Consider the following 27,204-nt stretch of genomic DNA (forward strand, 5'->3'; position numbering starts at 1 on the left):
CCCGGTCCGGGAAGATCCCACATGCCGCGGAGCGGCTGGGCCCGTGAGCCATGGCCGCTGAGCCTGCGCGTCCGGAGCCTGTGCTCCGCAACGGGTCAAGGGATCAATCCAAGAAGAAGATATAACAATTGTAAATATTTATGCACCCAACATAGGAGCACCTCAATACATGAGGCAAATGCTAACAGCTATAAAAGAGGAAATCGACAGTAACACAATAATAGTGGGGGACTTTAACACCTCACTTACACCAATGGACAGATCATCCAGATAGAAAATTAATAAGGAAACATAAGCTTTAAATGACACAACAGACCAGATAGATTTAACACACACTCACACACACACTCATACACACCTCTCTGCTCACTAGGCAATAAACTTGTCATCTGTCTCTGAAGCCCCATCTCTCCATCAAACAGCTGCCTTCTGAAATACAATGACCCCCTTAATAATCTCTTCTGTGAGTTGTACCTTGTGTTCTTCGAGCCAGGAAATGCTGGATTGAACCCCATTTACCTCAACATTAAAATGAGTTTCAGACTCAAGTGTGATCTAGTCTTTGTGACAAAGAGAATCCCCTTTCACAAAAGTTTTGCTGTTGTAAGTTTTCTGTGAGCATTTTAAGCCACTTCCTTGAAACTAATTTTTCAAATGGTGCCCATTTTCCTGAAGCATTCTAGTTTTCAATAGCTTCAAAACTCTGTGACACATCGGAACAAAAATCATCCTTAATAATCACGTGACTATAGAGGAATATTTTAAAATATCTGTATGTGTGCATCATGATGTTTTAAATATGCATATTGATACATACATTATATTCATAAGAGTAGAAGATACCACTTTGCAACACTCCATAAGCAGAGTGCATGACATAAAATCGCACTAGCTCCAAACACAGACCGTGAACCACTTGCAAAGGAAGCGCCATGGGGCAGAGCTGTACCCTGTGTCTGCACGGCAGCTCATTATCGTTTCTCACCATTTAATCCTCTCCATAAACAGACACTTCCCTGATTGTGACAAAGACGTTGTTATAACGGCAAATACCACAACCTTGGGAATATTTAAGTACCTGTTGACCATCAAAAGACTGATATTTACCCACGTCGTCCAAAGAACGCCGCTCTATATTCAAAAACAAAGGTCGACATGAGGGCTGCCACCTTGTCTGACTCTGAATGAAAGGGTCGTCGAGAGACGTTACAGGAAACCAGGGCACGAACGGTCCACTCACCCCAGCACCGCGAGGTGTGGTCGCTTCCCGGGAGCACGATGCCACTGCCTGCTGCGCCCACCGGAAAGTTCTTCAACCCAGACGTACCCGACGCCCTGGATGGCATTTCCATTTTACACAAACTCCCTGCAGCATATTAAGATCTTTGTAAACGGAGGGAGGAAAATAAATTCAGAGAGAGAAGTCACCGACCTGTGGACTGTCCACAGGTGGTGTCACTGTGCAGAGTAACACACATGGGCTCCCCGCCCCCAGGGATGAGAGTGGCTGCTCCTCACGGTAGGAGGTCTGCTGTCCCCTCACCAGCTTGGGCTCCACCTTCACAACTGGACTCAAGCTTAGTATGCCATCCCGACCCAGTCTGGCACAGGCAACCCTGATTCACGTCTGGCTCAGACACAGCCCTGGGAAAAGGCGTCAGAGTCATGGGTCTGGGGCCCTCCCCTCACCAAGACTTCCTAAGGAGGGCTGGAGGGCTGCCTTCGTCATCTCTTGAGCCAGAGCTCTGAGCAGGAGTGCGCCAGGGGCTTGGGCCACCCCAGATCAACAGGATCTGAGTAAAAAGGGAGCACTTGCCAATAGCGCCATGACAGGCCCCTGCCTTCTCTTCCCGCTACATAACTGCCCTCCTGTAAAGAGATTCTAGAACTGCCCACCTGTGAGGACAATTCAGCTATACTCAGTTGTTCTGACCTGTCCCCCCAGAGATCCCCAGTCGGTACCTGGGGGGTCTGTGTGTGGAACCATCATCTTAAATATGGTTCCAGGCAATCTGGCAAAGGTGGACCATTCTTTGAAAACCTGAGACCCAGAGCCACCTAAAGATGGATTCTGGAGTCAAGAACACCGGGTAGTAACAGTTTGGATCTAAATCGTCAAGACGCTCCGCATAAGGAAGCTGCTGGCCCAGGCTCTGATGGGGATTCCAGGCTAAGACACACCTTTAAGCCGGGAAGTAGATACAGGCACCAAAACACTCAGAGAATCTAGAAAAACCTCATGTCCTGATGCCTCCAAAAATTACCTTTAGGACGTGATCCTTGATTGAATATGCGTTTGGATTTAATCTAAACCTAAATATCATTCAGTAGTTTACTAACAAGAAGCTAGAACAAGCTTAAAATTACAAAAGATATAAAGGACCATTAGCTTAGGAATATTCTCTGTGGCCAAGGACAGAAACAAACAAAAGATGCAGGAAGCACAGGCACCAGGATGAAGCCAGGGAAGCACAATGAGACGTCCGTGGGGGGTCTGGACAGGAAGCTCAGTCTATAGGGTCAGTGTTTCTACGGATTTCTCCCTTAACAGCCCCTGGGGTTATTGGTGCAAGTCAAATTATCCAGCCCAACTTTCAGTGTGTTCCCGGAAAAGTCCTGCTAAGGATTAACCGGCTGCCTGCCTCTCCCTTGGTACAGGCTGTTGGGTTCCAGAATTGTCTCCATGAAAAATAAAATACTTAAGGTCTCAAGAGCCGCTTTTAATTAAGTCGCCAAGTTTCCCATTGGGGGTTATCTGCAAGTTGTGCTGCTTTCTTTTTTTGTGTAAAATGAGCATTGTTCAGTGGGAAATGCCGTGGAAGCCGGGTCTGTGTGCCAGCCTGCCTGGAAAGGTGTGGACAAGTGAATCACACTGACATGCTCACAGACCGCCAGAGGAAGGGGGTCTGCTGTGACGGGGTGACAGTTACGGAGACATGTCCCCGTAGGTGCAAAGTGCAGGCCCCTCCCAATGCAGGTCAGGAAATTTGAAACGCTCGGAAAACCAGGACTGGTTCTAGTATTTAATGGATGGTGAACCTGACCTGAACTAAAGAGAAGTCATTTACAGGAGGGGTGTGTGTGTGTGTGTGTGTGTGTGTGTGTTGTACACATGTGTACGTGGCTCTGCATATTCTCTGGTTGTGCATGTTCATGTCTCACTGCAGACGTGTATGACTGACTGGCTGTAGGACTCCTACCTCCCTAGATGCCACTGGAGGTGTAGGTAGTGCTTGTGTTACTTTTCTCAAATCCAAAAAATCCTGAATTCCAAAGTGAAAGATCTCAGTAAATGGAAGGATGTTCCATGTTAGTGGACTGCAAAGATGTCCATTTCTCTCAAAATTGATCTGTAGATTCAGGACAATCCCAATCAAAATCCAGCACTATTTATAGAAGTTGGTGAACAGATTCTAAAATGGAGACAAGAGAGGGACTTCCCTGGTGGTGCAGTGGTTAAGAATATGCCTGCCAATGCAGGGGACATGGGTTCGAGCCCTGGTCTGGGAAGTTCCCACATGCCATGGAGCAACTAAGCCCGTGCGTCACAACTACTGAAGCCCGCGTGCCACAACTGCTGAAGCCCGTGTGCCTAGAGCCCGTGCTCTGCAACAAGAGAAGCCACCGCAATGAGAAGCCCGCACACCACAACAAAGAGCAGCCCCCGCTCGCCGCAACTAGAGAAAGCCCGCGCGCAGCAACAGAGACCCAACACAGCCAAAAAATAAATAAATAAATAAGTTTAAAAAGTAAAAAAATAAAATTGAGACGAGAGTAAAGGGCCAAGAACAGCCAAGATGACCTTGAAGAAGAACAAAGTTTGGAGACTTGTTACTGGATTTCAAGACATGTTACAAAGCTTGGCTGACCACACAGTGTGGTCTCAGACAGCAGAACGGAAAGTCCAGACACGTCCAGGTAATTGTAGATGGACGCTCGCTGTATGACAGAGTGGCAGCGCGGAACAGCACAAAGGATGTCCTTTTTAGTAAAGACCGGGGGGGTCATGTGCACACCCATATGAAACTTGACCTCTGCAACCCCACACCAAACCAAACCAAACCAAACCAAACAAAAAAATTCCGGGTGAATTATAGACCTAAACGTGAAAGTAAAATAATAAATTTTATTATTTACCCCCAATGTAATTCTAGAAAATTATATAAGATAAAATACCTTTATGGGCTAAGAGATTTTTCAAAACAGAGCATAAAAATGACTAAAAAATTTGGTCAAAATCACGAATTTGCATGAATCAGAAGATGAAAGAGACAAAAACGTCAAGCTACAGGTGAGAGGACGTTAGATCACATAATTGCACTTGTGTTTCTGGGAGGAGGAGCAGACATGCTTTTCCTTTTCCCTCTTGCTAAGGACAACGAAAACCACGGACGTTACACGTAAAGCAAACAGGGGAGACTGAAAGCGGGGAGAAGGCGGAGGGGCTGGGGCCTCCGCTTGGAGGGGCAGCGAGGTGCTGGCGGCCTTGGGTTTCCCCAGACTCACGGCTAAATTGTCCGCCACCCAGAAACACCAACGGGCAGAGACTAAAAGTGCCCAAAGGAGCTGCTCCCTCCAGACGAGAACCGGGAAGGGGCACCTGGCAGGACAACGTTTAGACCCCCGTACTCCAGCCCCCCAACCATGCCAGCACAGGGCGAGTGGGGGCCCGGATGCCCAGCGTCTCGAGGCTGTCACAGCACCCCAGGGTGGCCTCAGAGCATGCGCAGTGGGGGGCCAGGCCCCCCTCCTTCCCAGCCGGAAACGAGCACCTTCGCAGGGTCAGGGCCTGGAGCCCACCCACCCGCAGCGCCCGCCAGGCACCAGACTATCACGGACCCTCCCACGAGTCAGCGGCGACCACGGGAGCTGGAGTCCGCACGGCTGCCCCGGCGGATGTCAGGGACAGTAAGGGGTCCGCTCTTCGACCGAGCCGGTGAAAGGCCGCCGTGGGCTGCGATGGTTACCGGCATACGAAGTGATACCCAGAGCGATCACTGGAAAAGCTGCGCAAGGAAACGCCCTCAAAACATCACAGGGATGGGGCTTCCCTGGTGGCGCGGTGGTTGAGAGTCCGCCTGCCGATGCAGGGCACAGATCCCACATGCCGCAGAGCGGCTGGGCCCGTGAGCCATGGCCGCTGAGCCTGTGCGTCCGGAGCCTGCGCTCCGCAGCGGGAGGAGCCACAGCGGTGAGAGGCCCGCGTACCGCAAAAAAAAAAAAAAAAAAAACACCACAGGGAGAGGGCAGTCCTTTCTTGATAGTGTCCTTCGTAGCACAAAAGTTTTAAATTTTGATACAATCCAGCTTTTCTATCAAAAGCATACCTCTTGACTCTCTCTCGTGTTCTTTCTTCCTGATCCCGCAGGTCCATCACCTGCTAGGAAAGACCCCTGATGAAGCAAGCGGGGTCTTAGAACAATCGAGAAAGATGAGCTACACGGCCAGGAGTTTCTCTGGTCCTGGCGCTGACCTCCCCGTCGGGGAGCGGGGTCCCGGGTGGGCCGTGGGAGAGACGGCGGGGGGTCCCCGGGCGCCCCTCTTCTGACAGTGCTGGTCTGGGAACAAACGCGAGTAGTGAATGCAGATACACAGATGTCGCCAGCCCCTTGGCAGGCCACTGGGGTCTTGGGCGCAAGCTAGTCATTTCAGTGACAGTTGATCAGTGCCCCCCTCACTTCACACCTCCGCTTACTTAGTTATTAAAAACGTATTTTAAGGAGCGACAAAATGAGATGCGTAAGAGGGTGAGTTCCTCTGCTACTAACACGGAAGGCTCTAAGGACTTCTGAAGGACACGGAAGTAACCCTCAGTTCACGGATCCCAGGTTCCCCCTGAATCTGCAGATGCCTGAGTCGCCGGGATGCTGACTCGAGCACTGTTTATGGTTCTGAACGGTTGTCACTGACATCCTAGCACGAGGCCAACACTCGTGTTTTCATCAGGTCAACGTGAGCAAGGTTACCAGACCCTGGTCTCATCGTTACTTGATTATTAACCGTCACACATTTAATTCTGTGGAGGGAACCACGTGAAACAGGATGAGTGGACAGAGGAAAAATCCGTCTTTCCACATGGTCCAAATTCCATCTTGGCCCCAGGTTTGACAAAGGCCCACATTTCTGTCTCAGGCAAACACCGTTTTCTGTGAACCTGTATTTCCGCTCTGTCCCGAAACACTTGGTGGATGAGGGCCTGCGCCCCGCCCTGCGGCCCCTTCCTCCACTGGAGAGGACCCTCTTCCTCCTCACTCTGTGGTCTCTTTACAGTCAGTACATTTCCTCCAAGGGTCCTGCATTTTCCATTTTATTCTTAACAATGAAATTTAAAAGAAAAATTTCTCTGCAATGAAATTTCTCTTTTAAAAGTTTTTTTCCTTCCAATTTCTCTGTTATTCCGGTTCATTGTAGAAAATGTGGCAAATATAAGTAAATATACTTGAAATGTGAAATCCACCGCGAACCCCACTACGGCTGATGTGTTTTGCTAACATTTTCGTGTATCTCCTCCCAGTCTTTCTCGATGTACATATATTCCATCTATGCAAACAGACAGCAGCAGCCGCAGAGCACAGGGACATCAGATCGGTGCTTTGTGACCACCTAGAGGGGTGGGATAGGGTGGGTGGGAGGGAGAGGGTAGGGTTGTAGAAAATGTGGCAAATATAAGTAAATATACTTGAAATGTGAAATCCACCGCGAACCCCACTACGGCTGATGTGTTTTGCTAACATTTTCGTGTATCTCCTCCCAGTCTTTCTCGATGTACATATATTCCATCTATGCAAACAGACAGCAGCAGCCGCAGAGCACAGGGACATCAGATCGGTGCTTTGTGACCACCTAGAGGGGTGGGATAGGGTGGGTGGGAGGGAGACGCTAGAGGGAGGGGATATGGGGATATACGTATATGTAGAGCTGATTCACTTTGTTATACAGCAGAAACTAGCACACCATTGTAAAGCAATTATACTCCAGTGAGGATGTTAAAAAAAAAAAACACAGCAAGGTATCGTGCTGGCCCTGGACTTTTGTACCTTGCTGGATGACTCTAGTTTTGGAGACGTGGGCCACTGCCTGGCTGTACCGATGCTGATAGTTTCTGTGGGATCTTCGTGGCACAGGGGCCCCTGAGGTTCTGCGATCACCATGAAGGTCATTGTTCGTAGGTTTCCATGACAAGGTGACTGTCCCAGAGAGACTGAAAACATGCCTGTGTGGCTCCCACAGGGCTGGCCAGAGAATAAACAAAATAAAGTAAGAGTGCGGTGGGCTGATAGGTTTCTTCGAATATCCTTCTAGTACTCCTTACTCTTTTTTTTTTTTTTTTTTTTTTCCGGTACGCGGGCCTCTCACTGTTATGGCCTCTCCCGTTGTGGAGCGCAGGCTCAGCGGCCCTGGCTCACGGGCCCAGCCGCTCCGCGGCATGTGGGATCCTCCCAGACCGGGGCACGAACCCGCGTCCCCTGCATCGGCAGCCGGACTCCCAACCACTGCGCCACCAGGGAAGCCCCACAGTCAAATATTTTTGCCAAAAATTTTCAGTAGGAAGAGTGGAGAGTTATTAATAAAAAATAACAAATGTGAAAATAATAATAAACATCTGTAGAATGTGCTTTCACAAAACAAACTTAAAGTTGTTGGAAAAGTTAAAGTTTCTGGAGCTTCTTCTAGAGAGGAGAGGTCAGCGGGGGCGGGAGGGGGAAGGATGGGAGGGAGTGTTTGGAGATCACTGAGGGACATTCACCCTCCAGCCACTCTCCCTCCTAATGGGAGCCCAAGACACTCGTTGGACGGAGGGCTCTGTTTAAATATAAGACGTCCCTGGCATTGAGGGTGACTGAACACTGGAATGCGTCTTTGAAGGGATTTGTGAAGTCTTTCCAGATAGGCTGTTCTCCTGCTGGTCGTCAGGCTGTGGTGTTGCCCGGCCGACCACTCCCGGGGCCTGGGCCCTGGGATAGTAATTCTAAGACCTGTTCTGATTTTTACAAGTGTATCAAGCACATCTGAAAACTCTCAGTTATATCAACTTGGTAAGTCTAGACATCTGAAAACCCCAAAGGAAAAAGGGTTTCAGCATTTGGTTTATTCTATTTGACTATTAAAATAAAATCAGAAATACTCCACATATAACATAGGAAAACATATTATCGATAAAAACTAACATAGGAAATTAATGGGAAAAAAGTTAGCATTCATGTAAACAATAACAGTATAAATAGAACACAGAGAGCAGTGTTTCTGCTCTGTGCCAACGATCAATGCTGTCCATAATCAGGAGGAAGAGAGATAAAAGCTTCACAATGTATACAACAAATATTTATCAGCCACTTAGGCTGGGTGAGACTATGGTGGTCACTAGAGGAAACAGATAAGATATAGTGTCTTTCTGCACGGAATGAATAAGCCAACTGTACAAACAGCAAAATACAGATTCGACTGTGTTATGGACAAGGGAAGCCCTACAGGTGCTATGGGAGCTCAGAGGGGAAGAGCTGTCTAACTGAGAGGGTCCCCCAAGGTGCCCCGGGCAGCGCGGCTGCTGAAACAGAAGCTACAGCTGGGGGCCCATCGACAGAGACGCTGGGTTCTCACAGCGCCGGGGGCTGGAAGTCCAAGATGTGGGCCCCGCAGATCCTGCGTCTGGGGCGGGGAGGACCCGCGTCTTGGCTCACAGGCGGCGTCTTCTCGCAGCGTCCTCACATGGCGGGGGGTGTCAAGGGAGCGCTATGGGGTCTCTTATGAGGTCTCTTCTAAACACGAACAGTCAGAGCCTGACAGCAGGGTTCAGCCGGGGAGTTCAGGCATGTCTGTGTTACCGGTGTGTTTGCACGTGAAGGGTGAGCCTGGGCTGGGCGCCGGGCCTCCGCTGCCCTGTGTGCTTCGGACTGTCTTCCCACGGGGCGCAGTTCCTTGGGAATTTCACCCAGACGGTGATCTCTCCCTCTCTCTCTCCAGACTTCTTTATCTTTGAAACGGCTCCACATTTTCCCGGTCATCCTCAAAGCACCACGGACGGCATCCCTCTGGTTACCCGCCTGCGTTCGAAACGCATCCAGACGAGGACAGCCGTATGGCAGTCAGAGCAACCCTTTACAAACACAACCCGGACTACAGAGCCCCGTGTTCCAAACCCTCCACCCCCGCTCATCCCCGGAGCAAGGGCTGGAGTCCTGCCAGCGGCCACAGAGGCCCTGCTGGGGTGACCCCCCCCCCCCCCGCTGCCTCCCGACCTGGTCCCCTGCTGCTGTCCCTTCGGCTCACGTCAGGCCCTGGAATGCCCCTTCTCGCAGAGCGTGAAGCAGAAATAAAGGCGGGGCTGAGGCGAGCACGCAGGGTGCAGCGGAGGTGACTGCGCCATCCTGCAGGGGCCAGGGATGCCAACGTCCCAGAGGGACCTGGAGCAAGGGCCGGGCGGGGTGGGCTTCAGGGAGGGGGGTATCCAGGGTCGCAAGCTCAGCTCGCCCTGGGGGCTGCTGTGCGTTCCCTTGGACAGCGAGGTCCAGCCCAAGAGGGCAGGAGGGAAAGGAGGACAAGCCTGTAGGGTTTGAAGGGGCTTGTGGGCCCAACGAGAACTCCATCCAGACCCGTCCTGAGCACAAAGGAAGGACTGAAAACCCAACAGGCGGGCCCAACCTTTCTCTCAGGAAGACCCCCGTCATGGGAGGATGGCGTGAGTACACGGGCCACAGGTGGGCCCGGCGTGGACGGCCACCACAACTCGGCCCGTCACAGCCTGGACCCCGGCACGGCCAGCTCGTCTGCACCCACCCGGGGTCCCCACGTGGAACTTTGCCTCCATCACAGCATGGCTGTGACAGAAGAGCAGACTCCCCAGGTCGAGTTGAGAGTATCTGCCATCAGCCAGCTAAAGACAGAAAGGGAGGCGACTGGACGATGTGCTGTTTGACACGATAAAGCAGAAAGTCACACGGCAACCCAGCCTCTTCCTGATTCACATTAATATCCCGGAATCACTCCCATCTGGAACAAGCAAAGGTCACGTTTTCTGTCCTGAAATATCTAAAAGCAACACAGCAGACCTTTCAGTTTTAAAAAATGAAAGCCAGTAAACATCTCTGCATTCTGCCATAGAGGAGAATGGTAATGCATCTGTGCGTTCTTGGACACAATTAATATGAACACTTAGTTTTGTCCCAAATAAACTTGCTCAGCTGTAAACAAACAAACCATCACAGAAATCGGACCAGATACCAAGCTCGTTGACTGGATGCTGGGGTAAATAAGGCCATCAGAGCCCTGCAGATGTCAGATGGACGAAGACTGGCTTTGCATCTTTATTGAGGTATAAATTACATACCAAAGAATACACCCATTTAAAGTGTACAGTTCAGTGGTTTTAATATATTCACAGAGCCATGCAGGCATCGCCACGATCTAATTTTGGAAGATTTTCTTCACCTCCAAAAGAAACCCCATGCACATTAGCAATTCTGCCCCTCACCCTACCGACACCCCCGCCGTCTCCATAGATTTGCTAATTCTGGACATTTCATGCAAATGGAATCATACAGCATGGGGTCTAAGCAGGATTATTTTTTTATTGTGATTTTAATAGCTCTCTACCCATAATGAGAACTTGTTATACTGCAATTAGATCTCTCCTCCAAAGGGCAAGCAATGGAAGAGGACCCGGTAAAGCTGTCAAGACGCCTGGACCTGAGGAGAGAGGAAGCTCCTGTTGCTTGCTTCCTGTGCGATGCTCCCCGTCACCTCGTCCACTGAGTGTGTTAGAACCTCAGTTGGGATTTCTACAGTCGAGCATCACTCATTTGCTGAGGGCTGGCCCGTATCGTCGTTCAAGGTCTGTGCACGCACACGCCATACGCACACTTGAAGGTCCCGTTTTCCGCCACAGGGTGACCCTGCATCTACTAAAAGGCAGCCCCACGGGGAACTTACTGCATTGGTCTACTTCCAGGACAGTCTGTCTCTTTTACACATGGAGTCCAAGAAATCTTAACCAATCTTGGGGGAAAAAAATCAAGAAAATCACATGTTCTGACCAGCTTACAATTTTCCCAAGAGGTTAATTTTAATTAGCAATCTTTATTTTGTATGTATTTTGTTATCATCTCTCTCTTCTAGACTGACTGCATTCTTCTAATATATCAACGAAGGCAACGATTACCATTGATTATTCCGTATGTTCTCTGTTCTCACAGTAGACATTCAGAGCAGAAATTCCGCACAAAGGTAGTCTGACACACAATCGATTTATCATCCACGTGGAAAGTTATCATATTATAACAATAGTTAACTTCCTTGGTAATGTGTTTCCATGACTACTCATACAGCTACTCTGTCTCTAAATCAATCAGCCCACATCTGGAGTCAGTTGCATTAGAAAGTGTACTAACTTGTCAATCGTCCAATTTGGAAAAAGTTTTTTTTTTTTTTTTTTTCTTTAAAGAAAACATTTTGAAGTCGGTTGAATCCAAATTGTTGTGGGCAAGTGAAACAACAGCAGGTGGTGATGTGACAAACCGTGACATGCGTACCTGAGTGTCTCTCTCACCCTGCGGATCACGGAGACCATCCTGCCCTGGTGTCCCATCCAGGAGGTCACACGCCCACCACCCGCTCGTCAGTCCTCTTCGTCAGTCCAGTTTCCCGTGGTTCCCACCCGCGGATGGCTGGGCAAAGGCAGACTCAGCCTTGACCTCCTTCATTTCCCTGCTCTAAATAACATCCTAAATAACTACACATCAGGCCACTGCTACGTTTTCTAATGATAGTTTTTGGGTGAGGGGGGCAATTTTGCTTTTTGACAAATACAAAAAGAGAATAAGAGCCCCACCTTAAAATTACTGACTTTGTACCAGGACTAGGCCAAATGCTAAAAATACATGATCCCGTGAACTTCTCATAAAGCTTTGGTGGGGAAGGTGCTGACTTCCTATCAAACAGACGAGGAACCCAGGCTCAGGAAGGTCAACGTGCTGAGGACACAGGGGCCGAGTTGAGGGGGGAGGGGGGAGTGGGTGGGGTGAGGTCCCCCCAAGCCCACGCCCTCGACCACTTTATCATTCGGCCTCCACAAGGAACGTGTGCTATTCTTGTGAGGGAAGGAAATTGTCCTTCTTTTCAAACTTTTTTTTAAGGAAAGCACTCACGAGTGCTTTTTTGGGTCTTACTTCTAATTTTGTGCTTTTTTTCTCATTGAGTATTTGGCTTTCAGAGGTGATTTGTGATACTGGTAGCACGTTTTATAAAGCTTCTTATGATTAAGTTCTAAACGCTGCCACAGTAACACCTAGAAGTGGCTCCTGCCCTGCCAGGTCCTTGCTCTGTCCTGCAAGGGCACAGAGCAAGTGCGTCTGCATTTGGGTCCACAGGGGCCGTTCCACCCCACGGGATGGCGGCCAAGCGGGACACAGGGCACCCTGAACAGGGACGTAGGTGACTGGGCACTAAAGCTTCCACTTTTATTCTAGAAAACAGTCGTGGACACCTGTCATCAGGACCCACATTTCTGTCCATTGTCAAGACTTCCAACCCTTTCTGTCTCAACTTACACTAAGATGCTCACAATATGAAATTTTCATGGAAACTGCCTTCAGCATAATAAGTAAGTACAAGTAATTTATCTGATCAAAGAATGTCAACAGCAAGTACAGTGTCATTGGTGTGGTGACAAATTGTACCTGTGCTTCCTGGAAGAAGGGGACCTGCTGGGCTCAGAGTGGAGGGAGCGGGTCTTGAGGAAGCACCAGTGTTTGGTGCACAGCTCCCGGGAGCACTGCTCCATCCTTCCAGACATAGATGCCGACTATACCTAATAAAGTGATTGTCAATGTTGCTGCTTCCCTTCTCCTGCGTGTTCGGCGAGTGCAGGATGCGAGAACAGGCCCTCGTGAAGGAGGTTCGCGGTAAGTTCTGAGTTTGCAGACGCCGGATGCCGCACTGCTAATCGCGACTGGCCTCAGACGTGTGGTGTCAGTTATGGAATCGGAGGTGCAGCTGAGGCAGAGGTCGGCTGGGTGGAGTGAGAAAGACAGGCTTCCAGACACCCTCAAGATCTTCACAGCAGCCCTCACATGCTGGAGTCTCGCAGAAGGGGCGGCGATGCTCTCGCCTTCCCGCGCCCGTGGCTAGAAAACACAGGCGGCCTTGGGTTATGAAGGCGACGTCAGGTGTCTACAGTGTTTTGGGTACAACAGCTCATAATGTAGTGGGAGGGCCGTTCACTCCACAGAGTCTGTTGAGAGCCCAGCGGTGGAGGGGCCGTGACCGAGCCCCCCATGATGTGGCTGGTGACAAGCAGGAGATGAAGGGGCGGGGGGGTAGTGGCCGCTGCGGGGGGCATTGCCACCCACCAGCCCAGGGCCAGGCGGGGAGGCCTCGTCCTAGGAAAAGGGCCCACGTCGGGACACCAGCGGGCCGCTGGGGACGTGGACGGGGCGTGTCAGCCATGGTGCACCCCAAGCCGCTCCCGTCACCTGGTCCTGCGGGCCACAGCGCCCCTGCCCGGCCGGCTGCAGGAGGTGAGCCGTGAAGCGGAGAGAGATGGGGCTGGACGAGGGGCTGGCTCCAGCATCTGGACGCCTGCACTTACCCTTCCCAGGCCAGGCCCGGTCCGGGAGGCGTCCGCAGTACATCTCTTCATCGAACCTTCAGCCTATTTTCCAGACGGGGACCCTGAACGTCGGGGACCTGACGGCCCGCCGGGGGCCGTGGGGAGGGCGTGGCGGCTGCAAGGGTGTGAAGATTTAGCTTCGCAAGGTGAGCGGTTGCGGGGATCCCACGGGGCAACACGCGGGCCTAACCCCGCTGCGCTGTGCACGTAAAAACCGATAAGGTGGTAGGTTTCACGTTGTGTGTTTTTGGCCTCAGTAGAAACCAGACCAGCAGGACTCACCCAGCGGGGGGCTTCCCACGCGGCGCACGGTGCGCACGACGGTGCCTTAGTCTCTGTCTCCCTCCCGCCCCTACGACTTGCTGGAACCACAGGGCGGGGGGGCCAGTTACTGTTTTATAGAGTAAAGTTTTATCAGAATCACATAGAGAGGTCATTGGCTAAATGAGCAGACATACACATCACCTGCAACCAGATTTAAAATAAAAAGGGACCCGGGTGAAAGGAAAATCAAAACAGAGTTGGTGTCGCTCAGAGAGTGTCTAGAAAGGAACTAGGAGGTCGTGGAGGGTGTCTCGTGCAGGTCCCAGCCGAGGGGATCTGACCTGTTGCCCTGCTGAAGTCATCCAGAACCCCTGCCGGAAAAGGGGTGTACCTATCGGACCCCCTACCCTAAAACAACTCGTGATTCCTTAAGGCCAAATATTTCCTGAGTCAAGTCAGGATCAGGCACAATTCTCTCCAGGCAGCTGGTAACAACCTCGTGGCTTTTTGTCTTTCGCGAGCCCATGACTCTTCCTCTTCCTTGAAACACTCTCGGGGTTACCCTGAATCTGCATCTCCCGAATTGCTGTTATTAAAATAACTAAGCCCTCTTGTGATGTGCAGCCCAATCCGGGGCAGCAAAGGCAAAGGCCTCCCCTTCCTGCTCCCCACCCACAGCCGACCCCTAGCCCCGCGGACACAAGATCCCCGCGCCGCTGGCCTCACCTCGTCCCTTGACGCTGGGCCGGGAGAGGTGCCCGCTGACGACACAGGGCACAAATACCCCGAAGGAGCGCCCTTCTGTCGGACACTTTCCCGGGCTCCTGGGAGATGGGGTACGTCACCAAATGCCCCAAGGTCACGTGGACAAGGTAAGGACGCCGCCCCCCGCCCTGGGAGCGTTCAGGTCCCTGCGTTTGTTAATCGGAGGAGGTGGTCAGGGGGGAGTCATCCTGTGCTGGACGGGGCGGGAGGTGTGAGCTTGCGGGGAGGCGAAGGTGCCCGCAGTCCGCCCCCGCTGCGTGTCTGATGTCTTGGTTTGTTGCTTGTTTTCTGTTTGGGGTTGGGAGTTATTAATGGTGCGGTATGATGGGGCCGGGGCAGGGGCACCTAAGTGTCCATCGATGGTGAATGGATAAAGAAAACGTAATCTAACTCAACCTTCCAAAAGAAGGAAAGCCTGCCATTTGCAACAAAGTGGAACGGCCTCCTTGAGGGTTGGTGCTAAGTGTGATACATCAGTTGAAGGCAAACACTGCCGGGTCCTACCTAGCACCACCACCCTCCGACACGTGCCTTTATGAACACCTCCAGTTGTCCCTAAACCCAAAGGCTGAGCTGAGGTTAGAAACCCTGGAAGCCAGGGGCAGGTAGAGCTTGGGTTTCCTTTACTTCAGTGGTGAGAGGCAGGCCAAATCTTGCACAAGTGGAAAGAACTGGCAACATCTACTGTAGCTCCTCTGCTATAAGGTAGAGTTACAAAATCCACTACCAGCCTTTTCTTCTCCCATTAGTCTAAGAAAAATCTGGAAGGTACATACACTTTAATCTCTTCCTCCACAGATATGTGTGTATGTATAAATATACAGTAATTTCATTTTATATGATACTCTTAATGGAAACACTATTTTTCCAACATAAGATATTTTATACACATCATATACATTATTCTGTGTATATATTCTGCATATAAAGTGTTATATACAGAATTCTCCATACAGAATTTTCTGAACATAAAATTATAATATGGTGGTACCTGGTATTATACCCTCTCTTCTGAATTTTCAAGAGAATTTTACATCATTATTGAGAACGTCCTATACAGTGTCTTGCGGGCTTCCACAGTTTGCAATAAATATACTCAATATGAACAATTTCATTTTAAGAATTTTGAAGTGATTAGCTTCACCTGCCTGAAGTGGTAGAGACAAAAATGAAACTTCAGCGAAAGAATAAACTTCTTCTAGAGCCACTTTTAGACTTTCCACTTCTGTCATTATTATTATTATCTGTTACTGAAGTATAGTTGATTTACAATATCATGTCAGTGTCAGGTGTACAGCCCAGCGGTACAGTTTTATGTATATTGAGTATAGTCCCCTGTGCTTTACAGTAGGTCCCTGTTGGTTATCTATTTTATATACAGTATAGTAGTATGTATATGTTAAGCCCAACCTCCTAATTTATCTCTCCCCCCCGCCCCCCTTTCCCCTTTGGTGATCATAAGTTTGTTTTCTATGTCTGTGACTCTCTTTCTGTTTTGGAAATAAATTCATTTGTATCTTTGTTTTCGATTCCAAATATAAGCGATATCATATGATGTTTGTCTTTGTCTGGCTTACTTCACTTAGTATGATAACGTCTAGGTCCATCCATGTTGCTGCCAATGGCACTATTTTATTTCTTTTTATGGCTGAGTAATATTCTATTTTGTGTGTGTGTGTGTGTGTGTGTGTGTGTGTGTGTGTATATGTGCCACATCTTCTTTATCCATTCATCTGTCAATGGACATTTAGGTTGCTTCCATGTCTTGGCTATTGTAAATAATGCTGTAATGAACATTGGGGTGCATATATCTTTCCAAATTATGGTTTTCTCCAGATATATGCCCAGGAGTGTGATTGCAGGCTCATACAGTAGCTCTATTTTTAGTTTTTTAAGGAACCTCCATACCATTCTCCATATTGGGTGAACAATTACATTCCCACCAACAGTGTAGGAGGGTTTCCTTTTCTCCACACCCTCTTCAGCATTTGTTTTTTGTAGACTTTTTAATGACGGCCATTCTGACCCCTGTGAGGTGGTATCTCATTGTAGTTTTGATTTGCATTTCTCTAATAATTAGCGATTTTGAGCCTCTTTTGATGTGACTTTTGGCCATCTGTATGTCTTCTTTGGAGAAATGCCTATTTAGATCTTCTGCCTATTTTTTTGATTGGGTTGTTCCACTTCTTATCATTATTGAGACTATGGTATTGTGCCTAGAAAGATTCTCAAGCATTAAAATGAAAGGTAGAAAGACCTTGTCAGCCACAGAGCTGTTGATACTGAACAGCCTTATTGATTCCAAATCCCAACCAACTGTAACGAGACTCCAAAGAGTAAAGCTTGTTTCCAGTTTATTTATTCTTTAGCTAACCCTTTGAAACTCTCCATGAGAAGCTATTAATTGCATTTTTTCCCATTTTGATAGAATAGTTGAAACATCTATGGTTCATTACAAAGCAGTAATTGAATGAGTGGTTTAAAGGAAACTATGGACCCTCTAAATACATTGATCTAAATGTACTTCAGCTGGATCCTAAACAGCCAGGATTTCTTTTTCAAGTTATCGGTTTTCTAGGGTATGGCTGAAGTTGCAGGTGCCGCATAAATGCCACGTATACACGCACCCACTCACACACATGCACGCACACATGCTCACACACACATTTTTGTGGTTGACTTAAATTCTTCCTTCAGAATATGAGAAGCTAGAATAAATGACTGCACAAAAATACATTCGTTTTAAATTAAGAACTAGCTATAATTAATGTGAGAGCATTGTGTGGTGAATTGAATAAAAACCTTATTCTGTTGGAGTTACATTTTTCTCCTTTATAAGAAATCAAGGCATCGTAAATCTGGAGGGTACCTAATATTTCCCCTTTAAAATATATTTCTATTCAAGGAATGAAACATGATGTTGGAAATCTTGTGTTTTGGTCCACGTTGGGATCTTCCGAATCCAGATATACGTTAGAGGGGGTGGGAGTGAAGATTATTTTTGTTTAACTTCCCATCTTCCATCCCCTACCTGTAGAGAGAAAGAATGCATTTCTCTAGAGGGAGAGTTCCATGAGAGCAAAACAAAGAAAGTATCAGGAAGAAATCATAAGTGCTAAAATTGGCCTATAAAAGATATATTTAAAGGAGGATTTTTACAAGATTCATATTTTATGGTAGTTTTTTTTTTTAAAAAACTGTAATTACGATAGCAGTCTTTGAACTTTTTTGTTCATTGACTCCCTAGAATTTTGTAGAAGTATGTATTCCTTCACACATTTTGTACTGATAGTTCAAAGTTTTAATTGTAAGTGTAAATAGTTACAACTGATGCATTTTTGGCATTTAGTAAGTATTTACATTTAAAAAACAGAACTGTGACATCACTCTTTCAGATGTATCGAATGGCATTTAAATTCCATGATTCGATACCCAGTCATCGTTTTTAAAAATACATAAGGAAGCTCTTTTTCAATATTTGAAAATTTGCCTTTTTGCTAAAGTATAATTTTCGAGAGGTAAAACAACTCTCGTGCAGATATACATAATAAAGATGGGCCAAAAATTTTATTCAACTTATTAAGAGGGAAGATACAGTGAGTCAGATATTGAGATCAGCTCAAAGAGTATTGCAGGACCCAGGTATTTAGAGGCGATTTAACATAGGAATGTTAGGGTAAGACTGCTGGGTTCTACACAAAACTGGCTAACAGCCTACAGGACAATAAAGTATATCCTTCAGGGTTGTCAGTTGTTGAGAGTGGTGATCTAGCCGTACACTCAAGACCCACACGCTATTGTGGCAACAGGCACTGGCCACCAGCTTCATTCACCAGAGGGGACCTGCAGGGACCGGGTGTGCAGGGGCGCCGCCGGACGGAGGAGGGAAGGAGGGTCGGCCCCGCGCGGCGCCCAGGTTGCGCACTGCGCTAAGGAGGTGAGCCGGGTTCCGGTGCGCTGGGGTCCCAGGGGTGTGCGGCAAAGGCCTCGGTGCCCTGCACCGGGCTCTCAGGGAAGTCCCCACGGGCGGGGGCACACCCGCACTTCTTACTAGAAAGCACTGCGGCTCATGCGCGTTCAGCACAGTCCGGCCAGCGGCGCATGCGCGCACGCACCCGGCCCAGCGCGGTACCCCTCGGCCGCCGCTCTTGCCCTCGCCGCGCGGTGACGTCACCGGTGGCCGACGAGCGGGGAGCCGGGTCTCCGAACGCCACCGCCTCCCGCTCTCGCCCTCGCCGCAGGTGACGTCACCGGCCCCCGACGCGCGGAGGGCGGGGCCTCGGGTGCCTCCGCCTCCCGCACCGCACCATCGCTGACGGTGTTGTCATCGGGCCCCGACACGTGGTGACGCCATCAGGCCTCGACGCACGGTGAAGGGGCAGGGCGCGCGGGCGGAGCCTCAGCGGGGTCGGAGCTGAGAGGAGAGGGCGGGGAAAGGCGGCGAACAGAGGGGGTTCGGTTAGGGGTGGGAAGTTGGCGGCCAGAACATGGCGGAACAGATCCCTCTGTACCCGGTGCGCAGCGCGGCGGCCGCGGCCAACTGCAAACGCGCGACCTACTTCAGCGCGGCGGGGCCCGGGCCGGGGGCCGAGCGGTCCAGCAGGTAACGACGGTGCCGCCCCACCCTTCCGCCCAGGCGCCCTTCCCCGCCCGGCCCGGTGGGGTCCGCCCAGGGCGGCCGGCTCCGGAGCCCCGCGGGTGCGCCTGACCCGGGGAGGGCGTCCACGCTCCGGGAGGGGCCCGGGCGCTGCCACGACCCTGGTGCACCCCTGCGCCGGGCCGAGCGCAGAGGAGGAAGCGCGTCGGGTTCTGGGGGCTGCTCCCTCAAGTAGCACTGGCACCGGCAGGTCCCACGGCACCGATCACGCAGTTGTTAGTTTCCGAGACTCGTACTGTGTCACCAGAGAAATCGCGAAGATGGCAGATACAACTTCCAGTTAGTTTTAGAATTACAAACCTTGTTGGGAATCACTTGTGAAGACATTTCAGTTTGTTTACTAAGTGCACGTTTTACTTGAACGTGTACATACAAAGTACTTTGTGTTGACAAGAATTTTTGCTCTTAAGAATGGGAAACGGAGATTCAGAAAGGTTAAATTGTTACAGTTAGTAAAAGGTAGAATTAAACAGTGCAGACCTTTGATTTAAAATGGAAGTCTCATACCCTAGTTGGTTTTAGTTCGTAACTTATTTCTTACCCAAAGGGAAGAATACTACACTTATAAATGATAGAGTGATTTGAAAGAGAAACTTACAGGAAGGGGAGATAATGCCTTTCAGAGTTGTTAAAATTTTATTCCTGAGCAATTGTAGAAGCAATCAGCCTTTAGTACATAGAGTGAAAAAGTACAGGTTTCAATATCCAGTTGCTTCAGGATTCCAATTTGATAATAGTTTTTGGTTTGGGCTATTTGAGAGGCTGTAACATGTAGTCAAAAGAGTACATATTATGATGTTACAGAGCTGAATTGAATCTTGGTCCATTTCCGTATTAGCTAGCTGTTTGATCTTAGGTAACCATAAGCCCTAATTTCCTCTGCTGTAAAATGTTGGGGGGGGGCAGTATTTTTCCTCATAGAATTGTTGAGGGTTACAGGAGAAGTTAGTAAGGTGCCCATTTTTAGTGTTTGGCCTTGAAGTGGAGAAGTATCGTTTCCTTTCTTCCCTGATATTACCTGGAAGAGTAATTGCGTAGGTAATCTTCTAAGTGGTTGATTTTAGGAGATACTATTTGAAAACGTGCCACCTATTTCACAGTAGGTTTCCATCAAAGTTCGCATCTGTGAGTTTTTGCCTTATATATTTTAAGGCTCAGTCATTTGGGAAATATACATTTAGGATCTCTGTGTCTTCAGGGTGGATACTTCTTTTATTGTCAGGTAATATTTCTCTTTTTGTCTCTGGCAATTTTTTTTTTACTCTGGAGTCTACTTTAGTAGACTGGTGTAGCCACATCTGCTTTTTGTGGATAAATGTTTGCATGGTGTTAGCATTCAGCCTATCTAAGTTGTTTAATTTGAAGTGAGTTTCTGTTGGATCATGTTTCTCCATTTTTCAATCCGTCAATCTCTGTCTTTTGATTGGTATATTTAGGCCATTACATTTCAGGTAATTATCGATACATTAGAGTGTTTTATTAATTTTTTTTTTTTTTTTTGGTGTGGACCATTTTTAAAGTCTTTATTGAATTTGTTACAATATTGCTTCTGTTTTGTGTTTTGGTTTTTTGGCCCTGAGGCATGTAGGATCTTGGCTCCTGACCAGAGATCAAGCCCATACCCCCTGCATTGGAAGGCAAAGTCTTAACCACTGGACCACCAAGGAAGCAAGGAAGTCCCCGATACATTAGAGTTTAAGTGTGCCACTTTATTAATCTGTTTTCTGTTTCTTTGGATTCTCATTCTTCTGTTTCTCTTCTTACTTTCCTTTTACTTGAACGCTCTTTTGATATCGCTACAGTGTTTTTTGGTGTAGGTCTTTGTATAGTTTTTGTAGTGTTTGCTCTGGGTATTACAGTATATGTATGTGACTTATCACCATAGTGTATTGGTATCAGTATTTTACCATGTGGATTGATTTGTGGAAACCTCATTTTGGTTCTTTTACCTCCCTTCTCCCCCCTGCAATTTAAATATCATGTCCTGAGTATCAGATGGTGTTATACTTTTTGTTTAAATCATCAAATATGGCTTATAAAACTTGAGATGATAAGGATAGGTTATTGTATGTACCCATATTTTTGCTCTTTTTGTTCTTCCTTGCTGATGTTTCAGGATTCTCTCTTTTTTCATTTCCTTTCTATTTCAAGACCTTCCTATAGCCCGTCTTGAGACTTCATCTTAGAAGGTCTTTATTTCTCCTTTATTCCTGAAAGATAGTTTTATTGGATATAGAATTCCTGGTTGACACTTCTTTTCTTAGTACTTGGAAACTCTTGTTCCACTTCCTTCCAGCCTTCATAGTTTCTGATTAAAAGTCCACTGTCATTCAAATTGGTGTTCCCCATAGGTAACGCATCATTTATGTCTGGCTGCTTTCACGTTTTGATGTATGTTGGTATGATTTCTTTGGGTTTAACTTGTTTGGTAGTCACTGAGCTTCTTGAATCTGTTGTATTTTTTTTCCCCAAATTTAGGGAGTTTTTAGCCATTATTTCTTCAAGTCTTCTTTCATTTCCACCCCTTTCTCCTCTTCTTTCTGGACTCCAGTGGTACAAATGCTGGATTTTTTGTTAGTTTTACATAATTCCTTTACGCTCTTTTTTCCCCCAGTTTCTTTTCTCTGTGTTGTTCAGACTGTGTAAATTCTGTTTACTTGTTCTCAAGTTCCCTAATTCTGTCCTCTGTCATTTTCACTCTACTGTAGATCCCATTCAGTGAGGTTTTGTTTCTACTATTTTATTTTTAAGTTTTGTAATTTCTCTTTGTTTCAAGAGAATTTGAAATTGATTGTTGAAGCATATTTATGTTTGGTGCTTGAAATGCTTGTTACGTAATTCCAGCATCTGTGTTAATCTTAGTTTTGGTGTCACTTGATTGTCTTTTCTAATTCACACTGTCAGTGTTTTGGTTCTTTGTATGATGGATGGTTTTTGATTGTTTCCTGGATATTTCATCTATTATATTAGGAGAATGTGGGCCCTATTTATGTCTTTTATTTTAGCAGATGATCACCCTGTTTAGATTTAGCACATAGGTCCTGGCCTACCTTTGTCGGCTATGGTTCCAATGACAGTTTAATTCTCAGGGTTGTGATTTTTGGTGTGCTTGGTTTATGTGGTGCTACTGGAGCTCTTACTTGTCTCTACTTATGCTGCTGAGGAAAAGAAGGGATTTCCCTAGGCCCTTTTGGTGAGAGGTGGTGGTGTCATCCCATGTGGATGGTGAGGCAGTGTTGGCTGGGCAGTGGCTGTGGACGTACCCTCTCCATACGTGCCCCCTGACTTCCCTGGTGTGTCTTGGTGGGAGAGGAGACTCAGCACCACTGTGGCCAGGAGGCTTTCTGTGCCCAAATCCTTTTTGCTGGTGCCCCTGGCTGCTCTGGCATCTTGGGGAAGAGGAGAGGCCATGGATAGAAGCCATTTCCTGAGCTGGCTGCTTCAGTCGTGGGGTTGCACTTGCTGGTGCTGCTGGCCGCCCCCCACCCTGCTGAGAGAGGGGTGCCTCAGGCTCATGGGGACACGGAGGCTTCCTGAGGCCTCTAATCTCTTGTTGTGGCAGGGGCCCTAACTGGTGCCACCTGGATGCCCTTGTGTCCCTGGGTGGGATAGGGGAGTCTCAGGCCCGTGGGGAAGAATGCCAATTCCTGTGGCTACTTGTCAATCTTATCTTGCTGGTGGTGGTGGACTCTTGTTCTGCCAGGGGAGTAGTGGCCTTCCTGGGCTGCCTTTTCTTGCTAGGTTGGGAGTTAGGCGATGCTGGGCCTGTGTCCTTCCTTTTGTCCGGTGGGGGCACGTAAGACGTCCTGCCACTGTGTTCCTCCAGTTCTGCATCCCAGATCAGCCCAGCTCTCTTCCTCTCACTGCTGCCATCTTCCCACCTTCCAGAGCTCTCCTGTGGTTGGCTCTTGCTTTATTTCCAAGGTTTATAGTTGTACTTAGGTGAGAGGAGCAGGGAGAAATGGATTGTGACTGGAAGTTGTGCTTCTACGTTATTTTGTGAAGTTTGGCTTTGGTTGTATTTTATCATGGTAACATTTACGTATAGTTTAAAAAGTTAATTGGTGGTAAAAGGCTTATGATAAGATACTGTGGCTCTCTACCCCTCATCTTCATTCTCCCTTATCCCAGCCTCTCATCCCACAGGCAGTTACTTTGGACTCTTCTAGCTGTTTCTTCTGGCATTTACACATTTCCATTATTTCAGTGGCGTTATTCCTGACTTTGTCAGCATCTGAAATGACTATTTCAGGCTTCCTTGATCTCAACCCCAGCCAGCATAAAATGGGATGCTCCTGCCAGGCTCCTGTAGGACTCTGTTTCCCCTCATACCACAGATTGCACTTGACTATAACTGCTTCTCTTCTCATTAGACTTTAAATTCCGTGAATAGAGTGGCAGTGATGGTCAGATTTTACCCCTGTTACCTGGCCCCACGGGATGAGTAGGAAAATGTTCCCTTCTCTTTACTTTCTGGCCCCGTGAGATGCGTAGGGAAATGTTCCCTTCTCTTTTACTTTCTGGAAGACATTGTGTAAAGTTGGTATTACTTCTTTAAATGTTTGCTATTTTCCAGTGAAACCATCTGGACATGGAGATTTCTTTTTAGGGTGTTTTAATTTAAAATTCAGTTTCTTTAATAGTTATTGAGCTATTCAAATGATGTATTTCATATTTGGTGAGTTTTGATAGTTTGTGCCCCATGACCAATTGGTTTGTTTCAGGTAAGTTGCTGTATTTATGTGTGTAGAGTTGTTTGTGGTAGTCCTGTATTTCCCTTTTGATGTTGTTTCATTCAGGTGTTGGTGGTTTGTGCCTTCACTTCTGTTTGTTAGTCATTCCTGCTAGAGGTTTGATCTTTTCAAAGATCCATCTTTATTTTACTTATTTTTTCTATTGTTTTCTTTTTTTCAACTTCATTAATTTCTGCTCTTTATTTTTTCCTTCCTTTGCTTACATTAGGTTTATTTTTCTCTTCCTCTCATTTCTTAAGGTGAGAGTTTGGATTATTGATTAGAGACTTCTTTTTTAGTGTAAATGTTTAGTGCTGTAAATTTCCCGCTTGGTACTGACTTATCTGTGTCCAACAAATTCTGGTATTTTGATTTTCTCTGAGACATCCTCTCTGACCCATGGATTATTTAGAAGTGTGTTTGGAAAATTTACTATTATCTTCCTGTTAACTAATATCTAGTGTGATTTCTTTGTGATCAAAGAACACACTTTGTGTGATTTCAGTTATTCTAAATGTGGTGCACTTTGTGACTGAGGATATGGTCTGCATCGGTAAGAATTCCTGGGGCTCTTGAAAAGAAAGTGTATGGTGCTGTTGTTGGGTGAAATGTTCTGAAATGTGATTAGATCTCGTTAGTTAATGGTGTTGAGTTCTTCTCTCCTTGCTGGTTTACTGTCTAGTTGTTGTATGGGTTGTTGAGGGTGGGTAGTTGAAGTCTCTTGAGTCTAATCATGGACTTGTCTATTTCTCCTTTTAGTTTTTTCAATTTTTGCTTCACATATTTTGCAGGTCTGTTGTTCAGTGCATTCGTGTTTGGGATTGCTTTGTGTTCTTGATGGACTGATACTTTTATCCTTATGTAATTTCCCTGTCTGTCTCTAGTAATTTTATTGCTCTGAAGTTTACTTTAACTGACATTAATATAGCCACTTCTGCTTTCTTTAGATTTTTGTTGGCCTGGCGTATAATTTTCCATCCTTTTAAATTCAACCTACTTATATTTAAAGTGAGTTTCTTTTAGTCTGTATATGGTTGGTTTATATTTTTTATCCACTCTGCTGATGTGTGTCTTAGAGTTGATGTATTTAGAACATTTACATTCATTGTAGTGATGGTTAGTTAGTGCTTACATCTGCCATTTTACTTTTTGTTTTCTGTGTTTTTTGTTTCTCTGTTTTCTTTTTCCTGCTTTCTTGTGGGTTACTTTGAACACTTTTTAGAATTCCATTTTGATTTACTTATGGTGTTTTATGTTGGATCTTCTCTTTGTATAAATACTATTTAGCAGTTCTAGATATTATATTTTACATACATAACTCATCACAGTATACTTGTATTGATATTTTATCAATTTGAGTAAAGTGTATAATCCTTATCTTACATCCTTTTATTCTCCCCTATTGGTAATGTAATTATGGGCATACCTTGTTTTATTGTGCTTTGCATTATTGTGTTTTTTACAAATTGAAGGTTTGTGGCAACCCTGCATTGTTAGATGATGGTTAGCATTTTTAAGTAATAAAGTATTTTTGAATTAAGGCACTTTTTTTTTTTACACATAATGCTGTTGCACACTTAATAGACTACAATACATTGTAAACATAACTTTTATAGGCACCAGAAGACCAAAAATTCACGTGACTCACTTTATTGCCATATTTGCTTTATTTCAGTGGTCTGGAACCAAACCCACAATAACTCTGAGGTATGCTTGTGTCTTGTAAAATTATATGTAAATTTTACATATGTAAAAGAACTTAAATATTTCCCATACATACAATTAGAATTGCACATCAGACAGTGTTGTAATTTTTGCTTCATCTCTCAGACATAATTTAGAAAACTCAAGCGGAGAAGGATGGTCTATTATACTGACCCATATTTTTGCTATTTCTGTTGTTCTTTTATTTCCTGATGTACCAAAATTCTTTATTTTATTGTTTCTGTTCTGTTTTACGAATTCCGTAGCTATACTTTGAGGGTAGGTCTGCTGGAAACAAATCTTTTAGTTTTACTTCATCTGAGGATGTCTTATTTCCCCTTCATTCCTAAAAGATATTTTCACCAGATATACAGTTGGGGGCCGAGCACTTGAAAAATGTTATGTCACTTCTTTTTGGCCTGCATGATTCTTGGTGAGAAATCTGATGTCATTTGAATGATTTTTCCTTTGTGGGTAAGATATCATCATTTCTCACTACTTTCAAACTTTGTCTTTAGTTTTCAGTAGTTTGATTTTTATGGGCCTTAGCATAGATTTCTTTGAGTTTATACTGTTTCACTTAGTTTCTTGAATCTTTTGTCAAATAGAAGTGTTCAGCCTTTATTTGTTTGAATACTTATGTTTGGGACCTTCTTTTTTTTCTTCTTCTGATACTTTAGTGACACCTTGTGAGATCTTTTCTTTTAGTCCCATATAGTCATGAATTCTGTTCATTTGTTTTAAGTCTGTTTTCCGTTCAGATTGGGTGATTTCTGTTGTTCTGTCTTCAAGTTCATTGATTTTTCCTCTGTCTCCTTCATTGTGCTGCTGAGCCTATCCATTCAGTTTTTAAGTCTCTGCTATTTTTTTTTCTCGTTTCAAAATTTCCAGTTGATACTAATTTATATTAGCTGTTTCTTTGCTGAGTCTTTCTCTTCTTTTGCATATGCTTCAACATGTTTGTACTGGCCGTTGAAACATTTTTATGATGAATGTTTTAAAACCCTTGTCAGATAATTGCAACATCCGCATCATTTTGATGTTAACATCTCTTGATTCTCTCTTCTCATTCAAGGTGAGGTTTTTTAGTTTTTGGTGTAATGAGTGATTTTTGCTTGTATCCTGGACATTTTGGTGTTATGCTGTGGGGCTGTGGACCTTAGTTAACTCTTCTGTTTTATCAGTCTCTTTTAAAAAGAGACTCATGCTGAGAACAGATGCCTATTGTCTGATTATCTCTAAAATATTAGTACGTTTCTTGGTAGAGGCAACACAATTTTTTTTTGTTTAGTGTTTTCTCATTGAGCATCTACACACAATTTTCTCTGAATCTTAAAAATTTTACAATTATCATGATGATAAAAAAAATTTTACTATTTGTAAAGATGAAACTTTTCCTTTGCTGTGATGGTTTGCAATTGACAGCTTTTTTTTTTTTTTTTTTTTTTTTTTTTTTGTGGTACGCGGGCCTCCCTCTG

At 46.3% G+C, this 27,204-nt stretch overlaps 1 protein-coding gene across 14 annotated transcripts in view; it reads left to right on the forward strand.

Moving 5' to 3' along the window:
• Window positions 1-18,830: 18,830 nt before the first annotated feature.
• Window positions 18,831-27,204, forward strand: part of ATP9B (ATPase phospholipid transporting 9B (putative)) — a 224,623-nt gene continuing 216,249 nt past the window's right edge. For 9 of the 14 annotated variants that reach the window (XR_008615993.1, XR_008615992.1, XR_008615994.1 and 6 more), the window contains exon 1: window positions 19,073-19,235. Coding sequence is in view for 10 of the 14 variants with exons in the window: in XM_055080635.1 (XP_054936610.1) it covers window positions 19,120-19,235 (116 nt within the window). In the remaining 4 variants the exon portion in view is untranslated. Of the gene's footprint in view, window positions 19,003-19,071; window positions 19,236-27,204 lie in introns of those variants that run through there. The other 5 variants (XM_024133916.3, XM_028480660.2, XM_055080638.1 and 2 more) reach the window with 4 other exon arrangements.

The sequence above is a fragment of the Physeter macrocephalus genome, chromosome 19 (genome assembly GCF_002837175.3).
Source record: "Physeter macrocephalus isolate SW-GA chromosome 19, ASM283717v5, whole genome shotgun sequence".
In the NCBI taxonomy this organism is placed as follows: Eukaryota; Metazoa; Chordata; class Mammalia; order Artiodactyla; family Physeteridae; genus Physeter; species Physeter macrocephalus.